We start from the raw sequence: 26,672 nt of genomic DNA, 5'->3' as shown, positions 1-26,672 counted from the left end.
TTGCACCAAGTTTACATTTTTAAGAGTTGGCCTAGCAGATGCCCTTTTTGGTTAAGGTTAGGTTGAGGTAAAGATTTCAGGAACCTCAACCTCAGCAGAGCCTGTCCCTGGCCATAATTCAAGAGCCTCTGCTAGGCCAACTGGCATACATGCACAACACCAATGACATTTGCTCCTGGTGTCGTGCATCACAGCCAGGAACCGAAACTGGTGGGCGAGAGATCGTAATTGGGTCTTCGCGGCCTCTCACACATGCATGCGTAACACATTTGGGTGAATACAGGTGTACCACAGTTGGTTTCAGACAAATCTCACCCAGCTTTAAGGGCTATCATTTGTAAATGCATTGCATGACTGACATGCAGCGAACCATTCCTTGAGGGCAGAAAGAAGCACCACATCGTCGTGGGTGATAGGCGTCGATTGAAGCGATTTCAGAAGTAGTTTTGTGGTGTCCTCTTTCCCGGGCTGTTCCCTGATGCGGTGACACGAGGCCCTGCCGATGGAAGGAGTTGCATGTGATCGTTTTTTTTCATCCTGTGATTTCGCTTTCCAGAGCGCAAAAGGAACACGATGGGCAAGTCCCCAAACTAAAAACCAGCTAAAAACAAATACGCAAAATTCTGTTCACACTTCAAAATGTTGCCTTTAATAATAAAATACAGTATAAACATACAACAAAATAGGTAACGACCTTACATACAATATCATTTTACAACAAAACTGTTTTATTATATTTAACATTTTATTCTTTAAATATGAAAACCATAAAATCCATACAAGCATATTGTTGCAGACCATTGTGTGTAGTAAATGTATACATTCTGGCTCCATCGCACATAAAATAGACATTTAACTTACACAACATTTTTATTATATTTCTTATGCTTTGAGTTATGCTTTCCAAAAGGAATAGAAACACTAGACAAAAAAAAAGCCGGAAGAAAATTACAAACAAAACAAACTTGCATTTACGTGCGCAAAACAGTGTCCTTCAAGTACTTTTACTGTTTATCTTTGTAATTTAAACTGTGGATGTGTCAATGATGTTGCACAAACGTTGGGTTGTAGCTATAAGTCAGGAACATACGAAAACTTGCCATTTGGATTGACTCAACTTTTCACGTGCTTTCCATCCCGCTAGGTAGAATAAAAAGCGCACCACTTTCTTGGGAAGTGACCAAAAAAATTAAACACCCTGACCTCTTGGAAGTTCTCACCTGGTTCAACAAATCAACCTGAAACCAATATCAATAAAAGGCCAAGCCAGGGGCCGGCAACCAGAATAACAGGAATAGCCATTTGTATTTGATTTCAGTAAAAAAAAAAATCTATATTTCAAGAGCCGCAATGCGAGACGGTGGTCATAAATAACGTCACGAAGCAGTCCTTGCAGAGCCGCATGCGGCTCTGGAGCCACAGGTTGCTGACCCATGGGCCATGCTGATAAATTGACCCCTCCTCCCCTACTCCAGCGCTGGCTCTAAGCAGCCAACAGAGAGATTAGCAAGGCTCAACACTCATACGCCATACGCGTATGGCATATATACACGTTTGGCTATCAGCTAATGCCATCATCGACTCAAAGAACACTGTTTTTAAAGTACGCCGTCAATGCCAAGCCATCAAACGTTACATTGGACCCAATGACAAGAATTAGTTAATGCACCCAATCACCTACCTCCTGCTTTGGGGAATCCATATTCCGAGAAGCAATTTGTTTTACGCCATAAATGTCACCGCTAAGTTGACAGACGCAAACTCTTGCAAACAAATGCAAATGCCAGATTAATAATCATCAGTTCTTGCTAAATTAATTCATTCTTAAATACATTTCTGCTCATATAAAAAAAAGACAAGGCAACATGAACCACATACATTTTAAACGCCATGTACCGTGATATTTATTTACATATTTTACTGCAACAGTCGTTTTTTTCTTCAGGACAGGATATAACAACTATAGTTGTCATTTAAGCAGTTTTTTTTGTTATCATTATTTAAATATAGTGTAGACAATTTATAAAACAATTATATGAAAATTATTGAATTTTTTTTTCAGCAGTAACTACACCAAAATATCAGTCACAACACCCATGCCAAAAGTGACTTATTGGAAATGGCTATGCAAAAACAGTAGCGAGTTACTGGAATGAGTTGTGCCAATAAAAATAAATAAATCAGAAAATTGGGCAGCTGTACAGAACTTTATTGTTGGTACGTTTTTTTGTCAAATTATATTGTAATTAAATGCCCTCTGATGTGATCGTTGATATAAATCCCATACAAATTTCACATTGTAGTTAAAGGTAAGGTTAATAATGCAAAAGGAATCAAAACAGGATGTTTCAAAAGTAACGGATTAACTACAAAATCATTGCAGTCTTGTATCACATCTTAGCAACCGCTTGTCTTCGAATTCCAGTTCTCATTCCACACAAACGTCTACTTTGTCATGAAATATATGCCAGACAACGGTAGCCACGTGTAGCCTTGAATTCAGCACGGCAACAGTGAAAGGCCGGCAGATCTACTAACGACACCATCACGCGCGTGACTCCCAATGCGCTGGGATGTGGCCAGTATATGACAGTACAGCAAGCGGGATACTGACCTCCAGAGTTGCTCCTTTGTATGCAAGTGTTTTGTCCGAGTACCATAATTTTCTCCAAAAACAAACACGTTTTGCCAAAACACCCCAATACAGGACCCTCAAACAAAATAATCTCATGAGCCAGAGGCGTTTCAAGATAAATTGTCTCCACAGTCAAATGAGTGTAGGGTGGTTGATCGTCGGTGTTGGCAGCTCTGAGTAGTGGTGGAAATTATAAATCATATAGTATGAGCCAGATCAATTTTTTGTAAAGATTGTTGTAATTAATCAGGTCCCACACCTTTGCATGCGATTGTCAATTGTTAATGTATCCTGGCCAAAAGAGAATAGAGTTTGAAATGAAATATTAAAATATCAAGCTAATGGAGTATTTAATAAAATGTTTGGGACACTTTATAATGGACTCCATAATCTGGCTGGGTGCCAATGCTCACAAACGCATAACGCAATTATATGAGGCTATACAAGTTCAAATCTTTCTTGGGGGTCGACTAAGACCATCGTTTATCCGGCTTAAATAAAATGAGTAGCATTTTTGTGGGAAGTCAACGATACTTCACTTGCACCATGGGAATTTGGAATTTTAACCGTGGGCTTCGGGCCACCAACAGAGACGAGTGATGTCGTATTGCTTGAGTAGGGAGACACTCTTGACTCTTGCCTTAGCACCTGTACATGAGACACGCTTACAGCAAAGGCTGGTGCATGTGTTGGGCCTGTGCATGAATAAGCGGTTGTGCAGACACATAACCTGGGTTCACAGACACTTGATTGTGCACCTGGTATCCTGGATATTGCTGTTGGTGCTGCTGTGGCGGATATCCAGAAGGCTGCTGTTGGCTAGCAAAGGCTGGTGGCATCGGAGGCGTCCCGTACGGATGCGAGGGAGCGTAGCTTGCCGCCTGCCCGGCCATTGCCGGTAGAGATGCGTACTGCATTGCAGGTGGCATGGAGCCGACACCAATGCTGTAATGAAATATCAGCACAAACACTGTTAATGAGAATAACCAGACAATAATAGCATGGCATTTCTATGCTCAAATGAGTGGTTGAGCAGTACATGCATTTACCGCTTGTTGCAGAGATTCATGTAAATAATTCATCGGCCGCCCTGATTAATGCCACGTATATCAATTATTAAAATACTACACGCCATCCACTTTCACAGTGCACGTTAAAGATCCCATGACGTCAATCTGCAAGAGCAGGCTATTGTGCCGACCTCATGGCTGAAATTAGCCAAATTAGAAAATTACCCGCAAATTACTCAATGGGAATATACACGGCAATAACCCCCCCCCCCGCCCCACCCTGTGACCCCCCCTGGGAAACAAGTTCTGAAACTCAAGTGAGGCTTTCCTGGTCAAACACGCAAAATAATCACAATAATAATGTGCATCTCGTTTTTCGTCAATCCAATGCTGGATGAGGGCCTCTCCACGCCTCGTGGACCATGAGGGATATTGCCAGACTTCACCAGGCTGGTCAGCATGGGTTTGTGGGGGGAGTGCAAAACTTTTGCTGCACTGCCCTCTACTGCCCACAATGTATATTCAACTTTTTTGAACCTGGGGGTCACCCATCAAAGCACTTAACTCGACTAAACCCTCCTTAGCATTCCGAGATCAGATGCGAATGGGTGTATTCTGGGTGATTTGGTCAAAAACTAAGTGGTACTCCGCTCTCTTGGCAGTCCTGAGTCAGCAAGCAGGGGCAATTCCACATTCCTATGGAGGGGGGCTGTCTCTCCGTATTAAGGCCAATGTTTAAAAATCTAAATATGGTTCGGCTGTACCAGGGGATACCCATATTAAATTAATGTCAAATACAAACAAGGCAAACATAGCCCAGTTTAGTTTTACAGACTGTAGGGGCAAGTGCTGTTATCGAACGACTGTTATGACCGATACTGAACATGAGTGGATGGTGTGGCCAGCAGCAAAACCTGCCTGCCTGGTCACTATTGTCTCCCCAGTACTTCTGTTTGCACACCACTCCAGCTACCCATTGATATCTGAGTTTACTTAAAGGAGGGCCCACCTGGGAATTTAATCAGGTCACCAGGGTAGCAGTGCAATGGTGCGTATGAACTGCTGCGCCACCAATCTTCACGTAAACATACAGCATATACTCACGCAAAAACACACCCAAACCCATGGTAAATCCCCTGTTGGATAAAGGCCTCCCCCTAAGTGGCAACCATGTCTTGTGATCCTTCGATATAATTGCATACTTAGATACACATCGTTCATTTTTGTATTTTGAACTTCGTAGCCAACGGCGCCAATCCATAACACACCTGGGGTTAGTTGTGTGCTGTGGGGGTGGCTGGACATGATGAGGTGCAGTCGGGAATTGTGGCAGTGAGTTCAGGGGGGCCGGCTGTTCATTGGGGGGCACGTAGCCTTGCGGGGGTGCATAGTGAGGCCCGCTTGGCCCAGCATAACCCTGCAAAAAGTGCAAATGCGCGGACACACATACACACGAGTGTGCATGCACACGCACAAGCATGGAATACAAACGCAGGCACGTAGACGAACACAGCATACATACACAAGCCCGCATACGTAACAAAAGCTGACATTCACCATTAAGTGGCTATGATACCACCATAACACGATTGCCAGACGAGGCTAGGTGGACTTAGAATCCATATACAGTGGCGTTGCCTACTAGCAGACAGTCAAATGACAGAGCCAGATGTTACAAAAGTTTGCACACACGCCACCTGCGCTCTTCCCCATTGTGCCAACTTGCTGCGCTTTATTCATCCGACACTCAGCCCATTGTTGCTCGTGTCCTGGATAAAGGAGATTAGTTTTACCTTATAACGAGTATAGCATTGGTAATAGCCATGCACCGAGGTGGTTGAATAGGCATACCTGTGACCCCGAGGCAGATTGTTGGCCAGGGTAGTACTGATGCTCGGTGTTCACCTTGGAGTAGGGGCAGTAGAAATGAGTCTCCTTCATCAGCCGATTGTACAAGCTAATGGCGTCGCCAAGGTTTGCATTCATCTCCGAGAGCTCCGAGTGCTTCCTGTTTGCATGAGCGCGAGCGAGGGACAATGGAGATCCAGGGAGGGAGCAGTGAGGACGGTAGAACTGACAGCAGATGCTTGCGGCTCAGTGTGCCCTTCTTATAGTCTTACGGCTACGTCCGCACACACACTTAAGTCATTTGCCCACTGGACCACACGAGACTTAGATGGTGGATGCCGGTAATGCAGCAGACTTTGAGGCAGGGTTGGTGGATCATGCAGAGAATATCACACGCATGACTATGACGTGGAAAGTAGTTGATAGTATAACTAGGTTTCTAACTTCTGTATTTTTTTTTGTATATGGGTCTATCCATACGAGGATTGTTAAACAGCAGCATATATCAGAATCACTTTTCGTGCTGAAAAAAAACCACATTGTTTACAGGGAGTGGCCTTTCCATTACAATCTAGTAAATCAAAGCATTTATTTTAGTTAGCCTGAAATCAAAACGTAAAAACTACTCTGGTTTGCTTGATTGCTTGCACAGAACCTCCCGGTTAACACAGGTTTAGAAGGCAAATAGTGTGAAAGTAGCAAAAACACATTTTACAAAAAGGACGTGGACAATCTGTGCATTTGTTTTCAGTGTTATGCACAGGTTTGTATGGAATGTTTTTTTTTTCTTGGACACTCTCATTCTCTCATTCGTGAAAATATCCAAGTGTGAAATTAGCCAAAAATCCAAATGCAGGACACTCATGAAAATGGAGGATACCCATGAAAAAAAAAAACGAATCTTGATTCTCAGCGAAGACTTCCCAGAGGAATACAACTCTTTACCATTAACATCACAAGATGTGAATAGACGGTGCTGTCGATAGCGCTCGACTGAAAATCACAAGATCATGTGCGAAATGCCTGATGAGTGGTTGACTCGGACCACGAATTTGTTAAAAGCCAGAGTGACTATCTGACGCAGACACCGACCATCAACATGAGAATGTGGCTCAGGGGAACTAATGAAGGCGAGCACTGCCCCACACTACTTTACCGTATCACGTCACGTTGACCCTGTTATTGTACAGGGAGTCAATTTCTGGCAAGTGGATTCCAGGTCATGGTGAAGACGTATGGTTCTCTGGCAGGTGTCAATGATCGAGGCATGTTTACATGCAACATATCCAGCAGTATCAACAAATGAAGCAAATGATAGTTTGCAGAGATTGAAGTTTCCATCTTAAAAAGTGTTATCTTTGCACATTTTGTCTTAATAGACAAATAATATATATTTTAAATACTGCCCATTCTCCACATTGCAAATTTGAGTTATTTTAGCAGCTTCATAAAACCTTAGGCAGAAGGGTAAATCGTTTTATTTTTCTCACAAAACATCCCAAGTGAATTCACACAAAATAAATCCAATAATGCCACTCACTGACCTACCTAGGTTAACCTATCAATCACGTTTACACAGCAAGTCTTGCTACATCTGTCATAAAACATGTAATTTATGTGGCGAACATTCGAATACATTTTGATCACCATTGGAGGCGAGGCTCTAAGAAAAGCTGTCTCGGGTGTGGACCAATCAATTTCAAGGACAGTGCATACATTATCAGAGTTGTGTTTTTTGTTTGCATTCCGACCGCAGGTATTGTGGTCAATGCCAACATGACTCCTTGTAAAAAAGGTGTCAGTTTTGTTGCCAGATAAAAGGGTAAAAAACCAATTATCACATGTTGATCAATGAGAGTTATCTGAAATCCACTCTTCTGCTTCTCATATCTCCTGCCTGTGATGCTGAAGACTGCGAGAATTTGGAGTGGGATTGCGACGGCTGCGTCAAAGCACTAATCTTGTGCCACCTATGGGGGGGGGGCCTGGTTTCAAATGTGCATTTGGGTCATTCATTAGGTTCTCAAGTGTGGCGAGTTGCGCAATAAGTAAAATTAACTTTTCTTCATCCTCATGAGACGACTGATAGAACCGGGATGTAATGCTTCTGTATGTTTAACCACCTGCAAGTACAGTGCATGAGCATCGGACATCTGACGTTACCTGTCTATTTCTTCCAACTTCTGGTCAATCAACGGCCCCATCTGGTGGCAAGATTCTGTAAACAGCAACAGATGCGAGGCACACATGATGCTTTACTCATAACTTCAGCCAGGAATCACTGGGTTGTTTAAAGTCAATTCCATATCCTTCACTTAAGCAGGTGACGAAGCCTGTACATTGATTGCTCTTTTAAATAACATAATGGTAAACTTCGATTTAAAGCTTTCGTGACTGCAGGGATTCATATTCTTGGTTCTTTCGGTAAAGTCACGGAGAAGGAAAATAAAAAAAATACAAATAAAACTATAAAATTCTCACGACGTTTCGATTGCAACACAAGCAATCATCATCAGGTGTGAAAACTACAGCAAGAAAATGTTCTTGCTGTGGAAACGTCGTGAGAATTTTATTGTTTTATTTTTATTATTTTATTATTTCCCTTCTACGTGACTTTACCGAAAGAACCAATAATATGATGGTAAACGTTATTAAGTAAAAACTGTTCTTATATCAAAATGTTTAGAGACAAAAGTATCTTCCTGCCCAAATTAGTCTGCTGATCTTCAACAGCAACTCTGAGATGACAGCAGAAATTAAACATTCCTATGGCAGGGACCTGTATTATCAACTCCAGAGAAACAATTGGCGAACTTGACTCCCGACCAGGATTTGAACTCACAACCTTCAGATTGCGAGTCAAGCACTTGATCCCCAGCACCACGCAGCTATATTTGCTATTACTAAAGTTTAGTTTGTGGGTAAAACTTTTAAAATATTGCATCTGGCATATAACAGAGGAACATTACGGCATACTCAGTAATGACCACTGGCAGAAGTTACGAGGCAGCTACAACAATCTAAACATGTATTTAGTATCGTAACAATGCTACTGGCGTGACTATAATTCGGAGGAACCTTCAAGACGTAGTAGTTCTGCAGACTCAGGACGATCGTCTTTGGGATCCAGGCTTTGCAACATGTGCAGCACGTGATCCATGCGCTCCTGTACACAAAAACATCCCGCGGTCAGACTGTGTGGGGTTCAGTTCTGCTGTGCCAGCTTCTAGAGGCATGTGCGGCTATAATATTGAACGGGGAGCCCACTTTGACTTGATTGTGACATGTTAAATTCAAAGTTTATTTCTGTTAAAACAAGCAATGGGATGGTGCAATCTCCATCCGTGGCCCTGCAGCAGTTAGAAATTCTATACCCCTGTGGTGTGGCAGTCTCCATAGGATGGCTGCTATTAAATTAGACTAACCCCAGGAAAAGTCAGAAATAATGCAACAAATCTAGTCATTATAACTATTATTATGAACATTTTTTTTTTAATTCAGGAATTCCTGACCAAATACCAAACTCTTTTCCAGGAAGGCTCTGCCAAGGTTTTTGCTACAGCAGCGGTGATAATTGCTATGCGTTTCCCAATTAAGTAATTTCTGAGTAATCTTGGATCATGACGTGAAAACACACAATGGCCTTCTCTTCTTTAAATAAGGTTATGGGATCTCCGATGTCAACTTTGAGGCATGGTTCATTTCGCGCGTATATCATGGTTCATACATCCACAGTACTCACCAGTGAAAGGACGTACTCGAATTGTAAATGTTGTAGGTTTACTCTCCAAGGCACCAGTGTGCTGAAGTTGTAACTAATTAGCACATTTTGTTTCCGTGACAAACCTTACTAATTGGCTATGTCGGGTGGTTTGGGTTTAACGACACATTTATATTTACGCAATATAACCCAAAAAAACCTCGATTATGGATATTGGTCATAAAAGCCTACTCCCATGTGTTAAACATCCACAGGATTAACGAGGGCACCCCTGCCGAATTCGAACCACGAACCTCTGCAATAAGTGGCGAACGCGCTACTGCTCGGCCACGTCACCTTGCACTGCTTCGATACACTCGTTGTGCTGGTGAATTTGGAAAGGATCAAATGTGGCAGGGTGAACTTTAGATATGAAGCTCACTTGCGAGCCACCGTCTGGCCGGTGTGTGCACCTTCACCTCATTAATAGACAGGGGTTCTGGGTCAGGTTCGGCAGTGGGAACTTCCTCTGGTTCTTCCCTGATCTCGTACCTTCGCACTGCACACATAAAACCCACACAGCCATTCAAAAAGACAAATGTCACTTAGTTATCCAGGACATCCTTGCTGACTTCAAATACACTTTGAGGGTCCTGCTGTGGAGGAAACAACTGCCCAGGTTAAATCTACACAAATGTGGGAATAGGTCTTATAGGTAAAAACCTACCTACTGTACTGTATTCTACAAGTCATAGCTTTCGACGGTCACTGCATCGCGTGCTTTCAGATGCGCCTCTGCGGCCATCTGGAACGCTTCCTTCTGATACTAGGAAGCCACTGGAGCTATGCTCTTTTAAACATAGATTGAAAACTAATTTATTTAGAACTGCTTTTTGTGATTAGTTTGTTGGCCTTCCCCCGCACCTCCGATTAGCACAGCTGGCGACGTACGGTGCAAAAGAAGTTTAACATAGACACATGCATAGCTTCAGGTGGGGCGTTTCAAGCATGTGGCAATCTCTGGGTGATCTACAAACCCTCCCTTCGAAGCGTTGGATTACAGGCATGGGCCGTGTAATACTAGCTTCGGCATGTCTCGCAATTACGGCTGTGTCCAAAGTTGTCGTCAGATTGTTGCAATAGATTAATTACGAGTGGCATGCTACGCCTACTCTCTTTGCCTTGTCTAAACATGTTCTTTTGTGCCCTCCCTAGTATTCAATCAATGTCTATTTATTTTTCGACTTGCATATAGCAGTGAGGCAACAATTGGCAAGGTGATTCTTGTCTAACATTAAACATGTTTGCTCAATGTCCATGCCAGCTGATGACCTTTCAAAATAATCTAGCGTTTTTGACAGGGGGATTTGTTTTGTAGAATTTTGGGGTATTCCTCATCCATTTACTACTTTTTGTTCTGACGTTACAATGGGAATGATTGACAGACATTCTTAAATAAATCAATATTAGTACGATGTTGAGGGTGGTAAATTTGATGATTATGAATTGTTACATTTATATATAGTTAAATGTTGATTATAGATGATGATGTTCAAACACAAAACACAGATGATTAGATTACAAGCGTCCATTACAGATGCTAATGTCGATGATGATGTCAACGATGATGACAGTGTTAATTGTTGATGATCATGAAGGACAAAATTTACCACTCTCTGGTTCTGCGGTGAGATCAGCCGTCACAAAGTTGGAGGGAAACAACCCGAGGCCACTCTCTGTCTCGCCTTTCCACCAGTTGGCATCGCTACACACAGACCAAACCACAACAGGGCTTTAGTGAGAACCCTATTTATATAGTATCTTATGTTACCATTCAACTACCTGGCTGTGTGGTGCAGTGGGTTAAAGTGCCTCAAGATCAGCAGTGGAGTTGATGCAACCCCAATGTCCATTTGAGCAGGGTGACACATTTATTTCAACATCATAACTTAATGGATGATTCTTGGGTTTGATATCAGGCCTCCCAGTAACAATAATTATAAAAAGGCCCACCCATTAAGTTAAAACTGACCCAGAGCTGTGACATTTTAACAATTAAATGTTTTGGGGATATATTAATCCATCTTCATACATGATGCATTGTGGGAGTCACTCTTCGCAAGTCTATGGAGCCGAGTGCGCAGATGAGAATTAAACAATCCGTAAAAAACAGCACACAATCCTGTAGCGGGATAAGGCGGCACTAATTTCATGTTTAAACAAACAGATGTCAATTGACACATTGATATCGATAAATATTGCTTTACCATCCAGGTGAAATGTTACAATTCCTAGTTGTCTCACTAGGAATATCATAGGAGAGGCTAAGCAATTTGACAATAGCATATGGCAAGAAAGCATTGTCGACAAACAGGAAGAGGTGGTTGCAGTAAGTGGGGCACATTCAGTTTAAAGGTGGACAGGCTTCTGAGACAGGCATCAGAGTGAGACTCCAAGGTCAGCAACCAGGAAGACCGAAATGCAGTTGTGGTCTTGATACTGTATAAGAGCACACCTTAGAGGTGATGTGTTTGCAGTGCAACAGTGGACGCATAACCATGCGATGGTGAGTTGACTTAACATCAATGGCATTGATTTGCACTTATTTTACATTTTTTGTCTCATATAAATATTCCAATTGTGAAACTGAACCCATGTCATGGGACAGATACATTTCCATTCACAACTCTCGCAACTAGCAGTGATAACATAATATAAGTACTTCCGAAATCACTTCAATAGGCCGCAATATGCACACATGGAGGGTACAGCCTTTAAAGCTGAATAAGACAATTTTTTTGGAGGGTCATTCATCACCAGGTTGAGTAAATTGACTCACTACACTTGAGAACACAGTTAAATAATATGTGGCTACCCTAATCTGAAGTGTCAGTTCGTAGTTATAATCTGATAATACCCATCCCCTGAACGACCGAGTGAACTTAATTGTTTTAATGTATTTTTATTTAGAAAAAAACAGTGTCTGTCTGTACCTGTCATCCAGCACAGTCAAGATTTCTCCAGCCCTGAAGGTCAGCTCATTATCTTCGGCTGCTTCGAAGTCGTACAAGGCGCGCACTTTACGCACGACACCACTCGGTGCTCCGAGTGGGATGGATGTCATTACAGCCTGTGGGTACAGGCTCGGTGGGGAGGCGAGCGACGGGCCGACTGACGAGGTGGTGGAAGAGGAGCCTCCAACACCGGACAATGAAGGATACTGCTTTTGCTCCTTGATAGAAAGCTCGATGGCTAAAAGAAGGGAGGGAGAGACATGAGAAGCAGAATTGGACGAACGAGTCAACGTGTCTCTGTGTTTGAATGAGCACGGTGGTGAGATGTTAAATACCTCCCCTGTTATACAGGAGTCATGGGTTCGATCCCAACCCTGACTCCTGTATATTTGGAGTTGGAAAGTTTTCGCCATGGTCGCGTGTATTTTTCTCCAGGTCCTCCAGTTTTTCCCCCCACATTTAGAAACATGTGTTTAAGAGTATTTGGCTGCAAAACATTTCCACATGATAAGCCACTTCGTTGAGCTATCATTTGTGGCCAGGTCGCTTCTGAAAAAGGGCTATAGAGGCTCAGTGGGCCTTACCTGATAAAATAAAAGTTTTTTTTACTAGGTTGTGCTCAGCTACAGCTCTACCATAAGGCAGCAGTTGAGATTCCACACTTTCATGCCTGTGGCCAGTCTCTCCATAGAATATGCAGTTTTTATAAATATGTCTTGTTCCCAATTATATAATTGTGCTAGTGGCATAGCAAGACGAATATGTCTATTCTGAACTTTCACAGATAGCAGGGCATCACCCAATGTTTGAGAACAACCTTTTGGAAGGTGATATGACAGATCTGTTTATGATTTAGTTTTATTGCATCTTAGCTATACCCATAGGTAAATTAATGATGAAGCAGTAGTAATTTTACCAGACCTGATAGGAATGATGGGCCAAATCAGTCTCGTACCATAATTGCAACTTATAACCTTCTGATTATGAGTCAAGGCCTCAAAATACATTATAAATTTTACAAGTTGTGCATGCTTTAAAATCTGTATGTCGCTTGCCACTGACACACATTTGTCTATTATGTCGAACAATGCCATGGGGTCTTTAGTGTCCTCTACACCTTTTGTTTTGTAACAACTAATCAAGCGGATGTTAATGAGGAGGCAGTTGATTATTGATGGATGCATGATGATGACTATACACAAACCTTTTGCAAGATCATCTTCCTCCTTTGACCTGACCACACCTTTTGAAGGCTCCTTTGCAGGGGATCCAAAGCCAGCCTTAGCAGCCTCCATCTCCTGTGGAATCACAAGCATGTCACATTATACAGATCATTGATAGCAGCCAGGCCAGTAACTCATCAGCAGGTGACAGTGATGATGATGATAATGATGACCATGTTGACAATGATGGACTGTTTAGATGATGATATAAGCAACTGAAATGCAAATGATAATAACAATAGGTTGACTACAATAACAATACAAGAAACAACACGCACAAGCTGTCAATGTGCCTGTACCTTTGAGCCAAGGGCCGGAAACTCAATTTCCTTATCCTTTAGATTCTTGATGATGAAGAAGAGGAGACACATCTGGGAGTCATTCTTAAACTTCTCCCACCACTCCACCAGCATTGCCTTTAATCGATCGCACACCTTCGGATGTGCCTGCAATCACAACCAATAATCAAAGCATAACCCAACATTTACCTGCAATTATATTTAAATGAATTCATATTCAGGTGCAGCCTTGGTGGAATGGTCAGCACACCGCCCGTGCAATCCAGAGGTCACTGCTTTGATTTGATCTCCTGGCGCGGCAGGTGAAAGAGCGGTAACGTTTCTTAAATTCCCCAGCCTCTATCCACCCAACAGTATAAACGAGTACAAAACATTCGTGACTGCAGGGATTCATATTCTTGGTTCTTTCGGTAAAGTCACGTAGAAGGGAAATAATAAAAAATCCTCACGACGATTCGATTGCAACACAAGCAATCATCATCAGGTGTGAAAACCACAAGGCCTAGCAGTAGTTGCGTTCGTCACTTGTTGTAGAGTTTTCAAATACAGCAGCCACCTTGACTGTTACTGCGAGTGTGATAACCATAACAATGCAATCCATCTGCTTCACAGGAGACGGATATTAAAGATCCCTGGCATAATTCGCACTGTGCCATCGGCAGGGTCCAAAGTTGTAAAAAAAAAAATTACCCGCAAATTAATCAATTGGGATTATACATTCCTGGTCTCTTGAATTCTCACCTGGTTACACAAAAGAATCTATATTCTTAAAAAAAAAATGTTTACCATCATCTGGCCGAGTAGCACTGTGCTCAACTTGCAATCAGACAGGGAGTTTATTCAAATTCCATTTGTGAGTTGCTGCTGTCCATTATCCATCCATGGAGCAAGAAGACATTGACGAGCTATTTAACCGACAGAGAACATCTGCTGAGATTCTATTTCTCTTTTTTTTAAGCTGTCAAGCCACAGTTAGTTTAAGGCACTCTTAAACATTTCCAATGAAGTATCTCCTTTGCTCAGGCAAGTGTGCGGTGTGTCAATTATGACCACTGGAGGTTCTGAGCCAGTGTTGAAAATTTTGATCACTATGGCAGTGGGTGTAATGTTTTCACAGGATAAACACGGTTGACTATCTTTGAAGTGGGATGTAAACTTGGGGGCACACTGGCTTTGGTGTCTGTGTTACAAATGAATCCTTTCCCGTTCCGATGATGTACGTGTACGTCATTAGTTTTTCTTCCGATTCCGTTCCGATGACGTATGTGTACATAATCAAAACGAAAACCGGAAGAAAAAATAAAATAAAATAACATTATCAGTATCGAGGCTCCCACCAGGCCATGCGGGGAGGGCGTGTGGCTCAGTTTGACGTCAGCTATCACTGAGTGCGGTTGTGTCGCTACAGTTCTGTGGTGAGTACAATGTCTTTAAACACAACGGCACTATGCCTCTCTAAATTAAATAAACGCTGAGCCACTTGCACATGCCAAAATTCAGAGGTGAACAGGACCCACCCTGCAACTTGGGGACATCTCGGAACGTGAAAGGGTTATGGTTGTTATGTTTCTCAATGTGTCATTGGTATGTGGTGTGATGCAGCATCACTCACCTTCTCCAGAACCTTCGTGACTTCATCGGAGAATTCCTTCGAGCAAATCTGCACTTGGAAGGGCTTCCCACAACTTGACACACAAGCCTCCAGCAGCTGCAACATTGAAATTAACGACATTATAACGAGTCTCAATGGAATCATCAACATAAAATGTAATTATTACCACCAACACAATCATCTTCATTAGTTCGACCCGGCCCTAATGTGTGGTCAATTATTTAGCAAAAAAAAATGATTACACTATTGTGGACTATTCCTCAGGCCACGTTTTCAAATATTGGCAGTCCTCACAATCTGCCTCCCGAATGCAGGAAATGCCCTCCAAGCCATGCCCAGGGTGGTGCAAATAATAATGCCAATAACCGATGTGGTAAATTTTTTGTTCAGTTATTGATGCTCTTAATATTAGCATGGGCCAGGTCAAACTACTTGGGTTAGCATAAATGTGTATTGTAATTTTCCAGTATTTTAGCACAAAAATGGCCAGGAAGTTAAACAAAGCGAGAGATGTAATGAGGCACGAGCCTTGGCCTGACAGACCCCAGAGTTGACGCTGCTATAAGCATGCAGTAAAGCTTCAGGAGGAGCTCAGGGGCCAAGGTCCCAAGCCCTCATGGGCTCAGTACAATGTCAGCACTACATTACCCAGGATCCCAATGGCTGTGGAAATCAGGTACTGGTATCCAGTCTCCTTCATCCTGCACACATGGCCTACCCATCACAGCCTACAATGCCATGTTCTATTCCAAACATTAAAGTTGCTTACCCGACACTATCCTGCCATGACCATCTTATCGCATGCCATATGCACCTATAGTCAAATAATCTGGCTTTTTGTAAATCTAGCTACACCATTGATTATACTCACTGTCAGAGAATGCATAGCCACCAAAGGAACCTTGTGCTGTACTCTCTTGATGATTGCCATTAAGCAGTCTTTGGACCTGCAAGCATTACACAGGTGAAAAATATATAGAACATGTGTTCTCATGAAGTACAAAGGTAATAGCTGTTCTGCTAGGTTATGTAAAAAAATTGCAACATTTAATCTGAATGGGCTCATTCATTTGTACCTGATGATGGTTGCTTGTGTTGCAATCGAAACGTCGTATTCTATTATTATTGAATTTTATTTATTTCTATGTGACTTTACCAAAAGAACCAAAGAGTAATTCCTGCAGTCACGAAAGCTTCGAATCTAGTTTGAACCACCTCCATGGGGAGGGTTTGTCGTGCTTGTTTGTTCCACACTTAACTTCTAATCTAGCAATCTTTGGAAGAACGTCATCAACCAGGCTATGCGTTAACTGTGTGCTAACCGACTCTCTGTGTTGCATTGCATTAAACTTCCTAATTTTACTAAATTTGCTTTCTACTGTGCTTGTTAACAAGTCCATTCTCGCCTCCGGCTGCTATGGGCAGGAATTCCACACAACTCCCCCTCTGCCCCCCCCCCCCCTGTCTCTCTCTATTTAAGGCCTCGACACAGAGACGTTGTCTTTCTGTGTGTCTATGTGTGTGTGTGTGTGTATCTCTGTTTGTCTCTGTGTGAGTCTCTCTCTGCTTGTGTCTGTCTGTGTGTCTCCGTGTCTATGTTTTGTCTATCTCTCAAATTTAGCAATCTTTTGAAGGACGTAATCAACCAGGTGGGGTGTTGACTCTTGTTGGCTGACTCTCTGTGTTGTATTGCATTATATTTCCAAGTTTACTATGTTTGTTTTCTCATTCATTTGTACCTGATGGTTGCTTGTGTTGCAATCGAAACGTCGTATTCTATTATTTTATTTTATTTCTTTCTACGTGACTTTACCGAAAGGACCAAAGAGTAGGGCTCTAACCGGGATATAATAAAGCACATTCAACTTAATTTTAAATCTTGATTTGAAGTTTTCGTGACTGCAGGAATCCATACTCTTTGTTTCTTTCGGTAAAGTCACATAAGTAGAAAAAATAAATAATCAATCACGACGTTTCGATCGCAACACATGCAATCGTCATCTGGCAGAAAGACACAGCAGCAGAACTGCCGAACAAGAAAGGGCTGTTGCAATCAGAGTTTATATACAGGTTTGAGGTGGGTGTCACCCAAGGGCAAGTAGGCGGGGTCCGAGATGAAAATGAGTCCCGTCACGGTGCTCACTTTTCCCATTGTGCTCGTTAGCATTAGCATGCCTATCCACCTTTGGCGTGGCTGTTGTCCGTGCGCACGGCAACGGGACTCCTTTCCATCACGGACCCCGTCTACTTGCCCTTGGGTGACACCCACCTCAAACCTGTATATAACCTCTAGTTGCGACAGCCCTTTCTTGTTCTGCTGCTGTGTCTTTCTGCCTGTTGACGATTGCTTGTGTTGCGATAGAAATACCGTGATTTATTATTTATTTTTTCTACCTACGTGACTTTACCAAAAGAACCAAAGAGTATTAATTTTAAATGTTGTAAATAAGTAAAAGTCCAATTGTTTCTCTTCTCCAGTGAGCAGTGCTCATGTCCAATGACGGCTCTGAGCCAGTGGAGGAAACTCCGCATTCCTATGGAATGGGCCATACAATTGCTCTGAAGACAGGTCATCACTCTAAATGTCGACTCATTATTTAATTTTCGATTATAAGGCAGAGTTATTGATGATGGTGATTAATGTTTTTGATTTAGCCATATAAGGAACACTGTTGATTTCCCACCAAGTTGTATTAATTTAATGGACCTTGGAAGGCATGTGAGATGACTATCATCATCATTGCCATAGGCAATCCGATGCTGGATGAAGGCCTCCCCAAGCCTCCGCCATCTCTCACGATCCTGCGATGTAATATGTGACATGATTAAAAATGGTAAAATTTCAGTTACCCATTGGGAGACGCTTCAACTTGACTGCAGATGTCTGTGATTAGAGACCAGTCTTCGGTTGAGTTGCTTTCACTAGTTGCTCGTTCTGTATATGAACAAGATACACACAGGAAATGTACACGAGGACAACGATCTCTCAATTTACCTTAAAAAGCAAAGCAGCAAGTGCCCTTAGCAAGCAGCTATTAAGGCCAGTAAGGCACAATGAGGGGTTGGTGTGGCAAGTGGTCTCTTTTCAGTCCCTCCAGAAAAACGCGATTATGCGATCGCAAGATTTCACGCAAAATCAGCCAAAGTCCGCATATTTATGCGGGGGGCGCGTTTTTTCAAATACGCCGCACTTTCGCCGCATAAATTGCAGATTTCCGCGCGCAAAATATGCGGGCTTGCATGATTTCATAATCCCCGCATTTTCGTTGCAAAAAGTCACATATATCTTAGCAGAAAGTTGAAAAATGTTGCGTTTACTTCACACAAGCGCAGCCATTTCCCCTGTTGCCATGGGAACGTTATGAAGTGACGTCACTCATTACACGACATCATTGAAAAGCTGCAAACCCCGCGATGCCAATGAAACCATGATGAAGCCCGCACATCTTTCTCATTTGCCAACAAACATAAGCGCAAAAGACCGCACAAAGCAGTTCCCCAGTGTGTTACATGACAGTGGGGGCAAATTATTTTGCATAGCTACCTCTGTAAAACAGGAAGCACACATTTTATTTTTTAATATTTTATTTATTCATTTTTACAGAAGTTGTAGCATATTCATTTTGTAAAGCTACAGAACTTGTTCGACTCAATGTTTTGTAAGTTTGAGCCATCTGTTTGTTAAGGTCTGAAATAAAACAAGATGAGAACTTAAATATTCCCAGCACTTTCTGTGATGTAGTATGCTTGCTTATCATAGGAAGTAATAAGAAATGACTCTTTACATTAAAGTAGTAGCCTAGTGAATAGGGTGTTGGGGGAATCACTTTTTTTTCTCTTTTTCATCAAACCGCAGTTTTTGCAAGTTCCCGCAATTTTGGCAAGTTCCCGCAATTTTTGCAAGTTCCTGCAATTTAATCGCATAAAATTGCATAAATATCCCGCATATTCCATCGCATTTTTTAAGAAAACGTGCCGCATAATCAACGATTTTTGCCCGCAACAATCACCAAAAAACTCCGCGTTTTTCTGGAGGGACTGTCTTTAGTCTTGAACACTGCACCAAATTTAAGGTTAAATGGACTAGAACAGAAAAACTGTTTCAGACAACCCTTGCTACGAATGTATATGGCTGGGAATCGAACCCAGGTAATCAGGATAGTAACGCAGTACACAAACTACTGTAAATGTATCATCTCTGGACATACACACCCGAGCACACAGCAGGCAGCAACATTAAGTAGCAGTTATGTGACCAATGAGCACTTTGTGCCAAGCTCGGTGCACTTTGAGACCATTTGGAGTGGCAAAAACTTGAGTTTACATGACATAAAACGTTGCTATGAGTAAACATGACACAGCTTCAAGCGCCCAATAAAAAATCATGGTGTAGAGATGCACAGATGGAACATTTACCAGTCCTCTGTTCGGTGACCCCAAAACATACACAAACATTCACCAATAGCTATATACTCTTCAAAAAAAGCGTCGTTGGAACACCTATCAAGGCTGGAATGATATAAGAGGGGTAGGTGGGGTCCCAATCCCACACCTGACCACCATTCTCTCTCCAGTGCTAATGTTTATACACCACACAAAATATTAACTTAATGATGAGTGGACCCAGGTAAGGCCCAGGACAATTTCATGTACTTTCCATTGATATTAGCCATTTGCGGGAATCAAACTCGGGCCGACGGGTTTGTGGTGCATTAATCGCTACAAGTAATGCTTTCTCTCTAAACCACATAACAGACACACCACAATTATCATATTAAGGATATCATAACCATGATATTGGTTAGTAGCGCTTGGTGTTAAGTTCACCAAAATGTGTTAAAATCTGTGTTGCAAACGCAGGACAACTTAAACCCATTGTGAAAACCCACAGATCAAATCTGTTAGGCACTTAAGAAGCACAGTGCAAACATTGGGCATACTGTAATGGCCGGTGTATAATGACTCACCTCTATAATTAGCGTTTTAGAGGCAGAATTGGGTGGAACAAGCGGTGGCTATACAAGGTTACCTAAAGAGATGACATGCAACTTGTCTGCGAAGATTTCAAAATGTTATCTCCTTATTGTATGGGTTTTCGCCCGGTACACTATCGTTTTCTTTCCCCTGCAAAACGTTTGGTTAAATATCCCAATTTAGGACCCTTCCGAAGAAGTATTGAGACCTAATGAGGCTTTGCTAAACCAATACAAAACATATTACATTACAGCAATAATACTATTGGTACACAATGTTCCACTGTTAAATATAGTGCTACAGGTTGTGGAGTATTTGTATAATGTACACAATTATATATGGCCAATATAGTGTACAAAATCAACATAAGTAATATAAAAAACTTTTCAAAAACACGCTTTCATGAAATGTACCCTACTAGTAATTGAAGAACTCCACGACTCCAGGAAATGGCCCCCCGAAGCTTGCCATAACGTAAGGGACCGTGGTCAATTACAGCCAACATCAGATTACCGTGGACAATTAGACCCAAGCCGAAACATAACATCTAAAAAAGATTGTTTAAAAATATTTGTTTAATTTTTTTATGATAGAATATAGTATTGTCATCAGTATGACACAAGTATACCAAGTTGGCAGTCGATACCACATTGGGAAGTGGGTTAAAATTAAGTTACAAAATTTGAGGATACGACAACAACAACAGAGCGAGTTAAATAAAAGCGTGTAATTAAGTCTAAAAACGTAAAGGTGCAGCCCTGCAATTACTTGCTCACACCACTACTGGCTGAAGGGCCTCCCCCTAGGGAGAGCTCGAGAGAGCCCTCTTTGGAGGGTATTTGGCCTACTTTTCCATGCGCTGCTTAGGCGACGTGGAAGATGGGTGGAGTACCCACACGTTTCCCCACTGCACGCAACCTGTCTAATCGACTTCTTCTTTCGTATGGCGGATTTAGATGCAGAGCGACAACTACAATTTCACATTGAGGTGGTCAAGCCAGATAACCGCGTCGGGCATTTGTGGATCTGGCATTGCCGTCGTGATATGTTGTAGGGTCTGTTCTGGATGACCACAGTCGCCCACTGGAGAGTTTTTAGTTTTCAATTTGTGCATCAAGTATCTGCATCTGCCATGGTTTGTGCGGATGTGGTTTAGGGTGGACCATGAGCTTCGTGGAAGAACCAAACCCAGGCGGATCTTCTGTTGGGTCTTTCACAAGGTGGCCGAGTTCTTTTGAACTCCACTCAGCTTTCCTAATCGACCACCTGTGGCGAACCCATTTATCCTGCTGGGTGGACAGAGGCAGTGGGGGGGGATTAGGAAACTTTCCCATTGTTTCAAAATCCGTTGAAAAGGGCCTAATAGTTAATCGGATTCCTCCAGTATAAATAAGATTCTGATTCTGCATCGAACTGGTGACTGCAAGTCCGGTGTGATAACCATTAGACCACGGCAGCATGCTTAACATTTAAATGCAGATGTATTCAGAAAATTAACAATTCCTTACACCAAAATAAAACATTAACTATACGTTGATGTTTGATTCAACAAGGTCCCAGTTGCCCCTTATGAAAGCAAGGGAATTACCCAACTGTATATTTAACAAACTCAACATAACTCGTGTAACTGTAACCTGATTCAACAAATACTTTAGATTCAATAAACTATTTAACAACGATTTCTTAAATATTTGCAAAACATTAGTTTCTTCTTTTACATTTCGAAGTATTCCATGACAAATCATGACGCTTCAATCCAGTTTAAATTGCTAAAAACTGTATCGCATATCCATATTGTTTTTAAAATGTAACTCCCTAGGGTAAAATTACATATTCTTCCCTGTATAGTACTCGGTTCTCCTTTAAAATACACATCCACATCATCATGGTGATGTGTGGGCGTCAAAAAAGAATAGGCTATATTCAATTGATGTGCTATGTAAAGGATTAACTTTAGAAATGTTGGCCAATCCAGTCAGTTCCCCAGGTCTCCAATTAAATATACAATAGACTTCACAATCTCAATGTGGTTTCACCCGGTAAAATACACAATGTTACAATACTGTAATCCATTACCGAAAAGTGTCATTATTTGACGAGTGAATAATTAAGGTCCATTCCTTGCATCGTTCCCAGTTCTCCCCTGTAACCATATTACAGTACATTTGGCAATATTTAAATGGTTTATAATAGTTAAATCATAGGACATCAAAGTTGTTATCTAAGAGTGTCATTTTGTGGACCCTTTAGGGTTCATTGTTTGCTCCCCTCGAAATAAAGGAAAACATTACCTCATTTGACAACTTAACTCGCAAAGCATTACCTCTATCCCTTTAAAATCCCACTTCTGGTAATGTTTTGAACCCGCCCCTACTGGGCATCCGTGAAAAGAGCTTCATAGCTCAACGGATCCCTCCAGGAGAACTCAACATTCTCATTCTGATACCGCCTCTCTCAATCACAAAGTCAACCTCAAAATAAAAGCTGTACATTTGTATGCAAGCGCTCTACTAGTGCTAGCGTTAAGAAAAAAACGCCACTTTTTTCAAATTTTCTTGCTGTGGTTTTCACACCTGATGATGATGATTACTCGTGTTGCAATAGAAACGTCGTGATAATTGTATTGTTTTATTTTTATTATTTCCCTTCGACGTGACTTTACCGAAAGAACCAAGAATATAAAGCTACACCGTCTCATGCCTCAAGCATTACACGTCTCTCTGCTTGACCCTAAAACAAGAGGTGGAAAATCCACATTCCCACACAGCATTGGCCATCATTATCAAACACTGTTAATCCACTATTGGATGAGGGCCTTACCAACCCGCCTGAGATGAAATAATCCACATCCTCTGGGTTACAATGCTCGTACGTGTAGAAGTGAACCTAGTGGTGTTTCCGGATCCAACGAGCAGTGGTGGAAATTCCACATTCCCTCGGCGAAGCGCGTCATTTGCACGATATAATTAACGAGCTATCAATGTACATTGTGTTTCACAGCCATTGTATAATCCGCTGGTGGGGGGCAAAAGGTCTTAACCGTGGTGAGTGTCTGGTCATGCTTCACCGCGCTGGTCAGCGATGGGTTGGTAAAGTGTGTGAGCAACAACCGGACCGATCTCGATATTACTCGCCACCTATGTTATACCGTGGTCGTGAATGAATGCAGTGGGACGAACCACTGCGCCACCGATCCGTCACTAGATGTCCATGATGTACTACGTGTGGCAATGACGTTACACATGAAATAGACTTTGGTGGTGGGGGTAACACCATTGTGTTCCGTATCCACGGTCGTGGTGAACACCTTACACCTACCCTGGCGACGTAAACTCGCATTTACATTGCGCAATTCGTACAACGTTAATTACAGTATTGCGAATTGTTAAAAATGCGAGTACAGTGCGAGCGCGGTACAGTGCGGCGTGTTGTGATGAGGAAGAGAGCGGCACTCACCCACGTCGCCGTCGAACGGGTTGGTGGGCGAGAAGAGCGGCATCTTAGCAATCTAAATTATTGAACAACAAGTTGGGTCGACGATAGCGAGAGACGTTGGAACAGCAGCAACGACGACGACGACAACGGAGGCGACGAGGCGGAGAGAGAATTGGTGGCTGCGTGTCGGCGGGGATACCCGGGAGGTGTGACGTCACGGCGCGCGTGACGTCACCACAGTCAGCTGACGGGAGGCGGCGGTATTTAATTAAATAATTATTGATCACACGCAATGATGGGGCAATCGTCGCTTTTAAATCAGCCGGTTCTAAACCCTTTTTTCTTTGGATGCTTGTTGCAATTTTGTTTTGTTTCAACGGCCCCCCCCCACCACCAAACATGGTTGGTATCTGAGAAATTATTTTAAAATGATTATTGATCACACACAAACGGGGCAATGATGGGGCAAATGTTGCTTTTAAATCAGTCGGTTCTAAACCCTTTTTCTTTAAATGCTTGTTGCAATTTTGTTTTTGTTTAAACCGACCACCCCACCCGCCCCACCAAACATGGTTGGTATCTGAGAAAAATAATGGTACGAATAATAAACGTTAATATTTTAATCAATTGTTCATTTTATCCTCATACCTGTCAACTCCTTATCGATGCCCTACCTTATTACAGACCAATTCGGGACCTTATTGGTCACCCCGTGCCCTTATAGATCTCAACGTTCATCCTACAAAGTCCCATCACAAGGGAGAAACACAAACAAATAGACAAAACATGTTTTTTGTTGCCCGTATTGAAAGGGCTGTACGCCGTATGGACCTGAAAAACTCAACTTCTCTGTACAATAATACTGGTCAACCGTATGGGTTGACAGGTATTTTTACGAGCAATTAGTTTAGGTTACCACATGGATTTAAATGTTATCGTAGTTATTTATATTGCCACATTCATACATGATTGTTCACCAATGACTCATGTATGTATTATATAATTCCACACAATGTATTAATCGCCTCATTGTGAACCCACTGGCTTACAGCATACAAATAACTCCCATTCCCCAGTAAAAATGTGTGGCCCGGAAATAAACTATATACAATGGTATAATAGGCGACATTTCAGGCAAAGGCCCAACTTCACAGCACACGCAGAGAGGCCTGAGAGAGTGGTTAATAAGTGGCACTTGTTTTAAAATGTTTATGATGTACACATTTTAAATTGGCATATACAGTAGTTGGATAATTGCTGACGCTCTAAACATTTAACTTGTTTTAATGAAGACAAAAATTATAGGCAAGCATATTTTAATCCGATGCTGAAAATTCTACATTCGTATGGCGAGTACCAGTGCACCCATATGATGAAAGAGTACTAATTTCATCGACCTTATTGTGCTCATGTGATTGGGTCAATCTTGATCAGTATATTTATTTTGATTCAAGGCTGGGAGCTCTTTTTGGATATAAGCGACAATTTCAATTGTGTTATAGCAATTATTTACATAATACACGAATATATATTACGTATTCAGCTTACATAACATTGCAACGTGGTGCTTTCATAACTGTTGCCAGTGGAGCTGGGATATAAACGAGTACACTATAGGATTTAAGTAATCGATTGTCCACTCCCTCACCTGGATGTATACAGGATGTCGTCAGTTCGATCACCGACCCTGACCTCTGTATATTTGGAGTTTGCATGTCTCTCTTCCCTTGGTCGCGTGGATTCATCTCCGGGTCCTCCAGTTTTTCCCTCCATATTTAGAAGCATGATGCAATTCATTTCCACGTGATAAGCCACTTGATAGAGCTATCATTTGTGATAGCCAGGTCGCCTGTGCATCCATTCACTCTCTCATTTGCACCGACTCCGGTTTGTGTGCCGCGCAATGAGACTCCGATTATCACGGTTGACTGTGTACGGTGCGAAATAAGTTCAAAATACTCTACATATGTAGATCTATGGGAGCTTTTTTCCAGTATCAAGACGATAAAAAAATAAGAATAGGCGTCACCCCTTCTGGCAATAAATTAGGTATCACGATATTAATGCATGCAGTGGCAAATCATTTCACCCTATATCATCAAACTATATCATCAAACTGCACCGACCCTAGTTTATGTGCATGCAGTGCAATTAATTCAACCTATCAACTCGCTCCATGCTTCTTTGTGCACTTATACGTTTTCGTTGAATATCTCTCGTTAATGTCCATTTCTCGGAATCATATGTCAAAGCAAGGAGCACGTACTCATTTAAATCAGTGCCCTCTGTTTAATTCAGTTAGAGGTGGAGATCAATGCGTGTTATTTCCCTTCTCCGTTGCGTTGGTGGAAGGATGATCGAAGTGTGTGAGACACCCACCCACGGGGTCTATCAGGTCCCTGTATAAGGCAGTCCTGAGACAACTAGAACTGCTTTTTGTATGTAGTTGTCCTTCCCATGCACCTCCGAATAGAAATTCATTCAGCCTATGATTTTCACCGACTCCGGTTTCAGTGCAGAGCAGTGCAATTCATTCACAAGTTCAAGTTCATTTATTAGGTATAGCCCTGTGAGCCATTCGGCTCTTGAATCGGGTGCAACCGCAACAAACAAAAACATGAACAAAAAAACATCTTAAAGTGAATATGTAACTCAGTGCAAACAGAAAATCCAAGAAAAGACAGAAAAATATTGCAGAAAAAACACCGTACACCAACGCTGTGTGCAAAAATCCCAGTGGGCTGCAAATCAAACAACAGCAACAGCCACAATACAACTTAGATTAAGGCCATCAGTCTTACTCCGTACTACAACAAACAAACATGGCAAAACTAATAAACTTTTCGAAATCACCAAAATAAAGCCATGAAAGCAATGAAACAGTGATCACCCTGCACCGATCTCGGTTTCAGTGAAAACCAT

General features: G+C 42.0%; 1 protein-coding gene across 1 annotated transcript; it reads right to left on the bottom strand.

Moving 5' to 3' along the window:
- Positions 1-632: 632 nt before the first annotated feature.
- LOC144938148 (signal transducing adapter molecule 1-like) lies at positions 633-23,976 on the bottom strand. Its single transcript, XM_078865876.1, has 14 exons — positions 23,772-23,976; positions 18,192-18,276; positions 16,213-16,288; positions 15,342-15,437; positions 13,730-13,876; positions 13,412-13,505; positions 12,187-12,445; positions 10,864-10,958; positions 9,673-9,752; positions 8,572-8,659; positions 7,657-7,711; positions 5,497-5,653; positions 4,914-5,062; positions 633-3,580 (listed from the first exon to the last, which is right to left on the bottom strand). The coding sequence occupies exons 1-14, from the start codon at positions 23,812-23,814 to the stop codon at positions 3,301-3,303; spliced, it is 1,704 nt and encodes a 567-aa protein (XP_078722002.1). The 5' UTR covers positions 23,815-23,976; the 3' UTR covers positions 633-3,300.
- Between the last annotated feature and the right edge of the window lie 2,696 nt (positions 23,977-26,672).

This window comes from Lampetra fluviatilis, chromosome 21 (genome assembly GCF_964198595.1).
Source record: "Lampetra fluviatilis chromosome 21, kcLamFluv1.1, whole genome shotgun sequence".
NCBI lineage: Eukaryota > Metazoa > Chordata > Hyperoartia > Petromyzontiformes > Petromyzontidae > Lampetra > Lampetra fluviatilis.
Note: the sequence above shows the minus strand (reverse complement) of the source record. Positions and strands in the feature narration are given on the sequence as shown.

Excerpts from the sequence above, each read along its gene's own strand:
- LOC144938148 (XM_078865876.1), bottom strand. The coding sequence starts at position 23,814 with ATGCCGCTCTTCTCGCCCACCAACCCGTTCGACGGCGACGTGG. Across the intron at positions 10,959-12,186 it reads TTGACTGTGCTGGATGACAG|CGATGCCAACTGGTGGAAAG; the intron begins GTACAGACAGAC and ends GTCTGTGTGTAG. Across the intron at positions 5,063-5,496 it reads AATCTGCCTCGGGGTCACAG|GGTTATGCTGGGCCAAGCGG; the intron begins GTATGCCTATTC and ends CACTTTTTGCAG.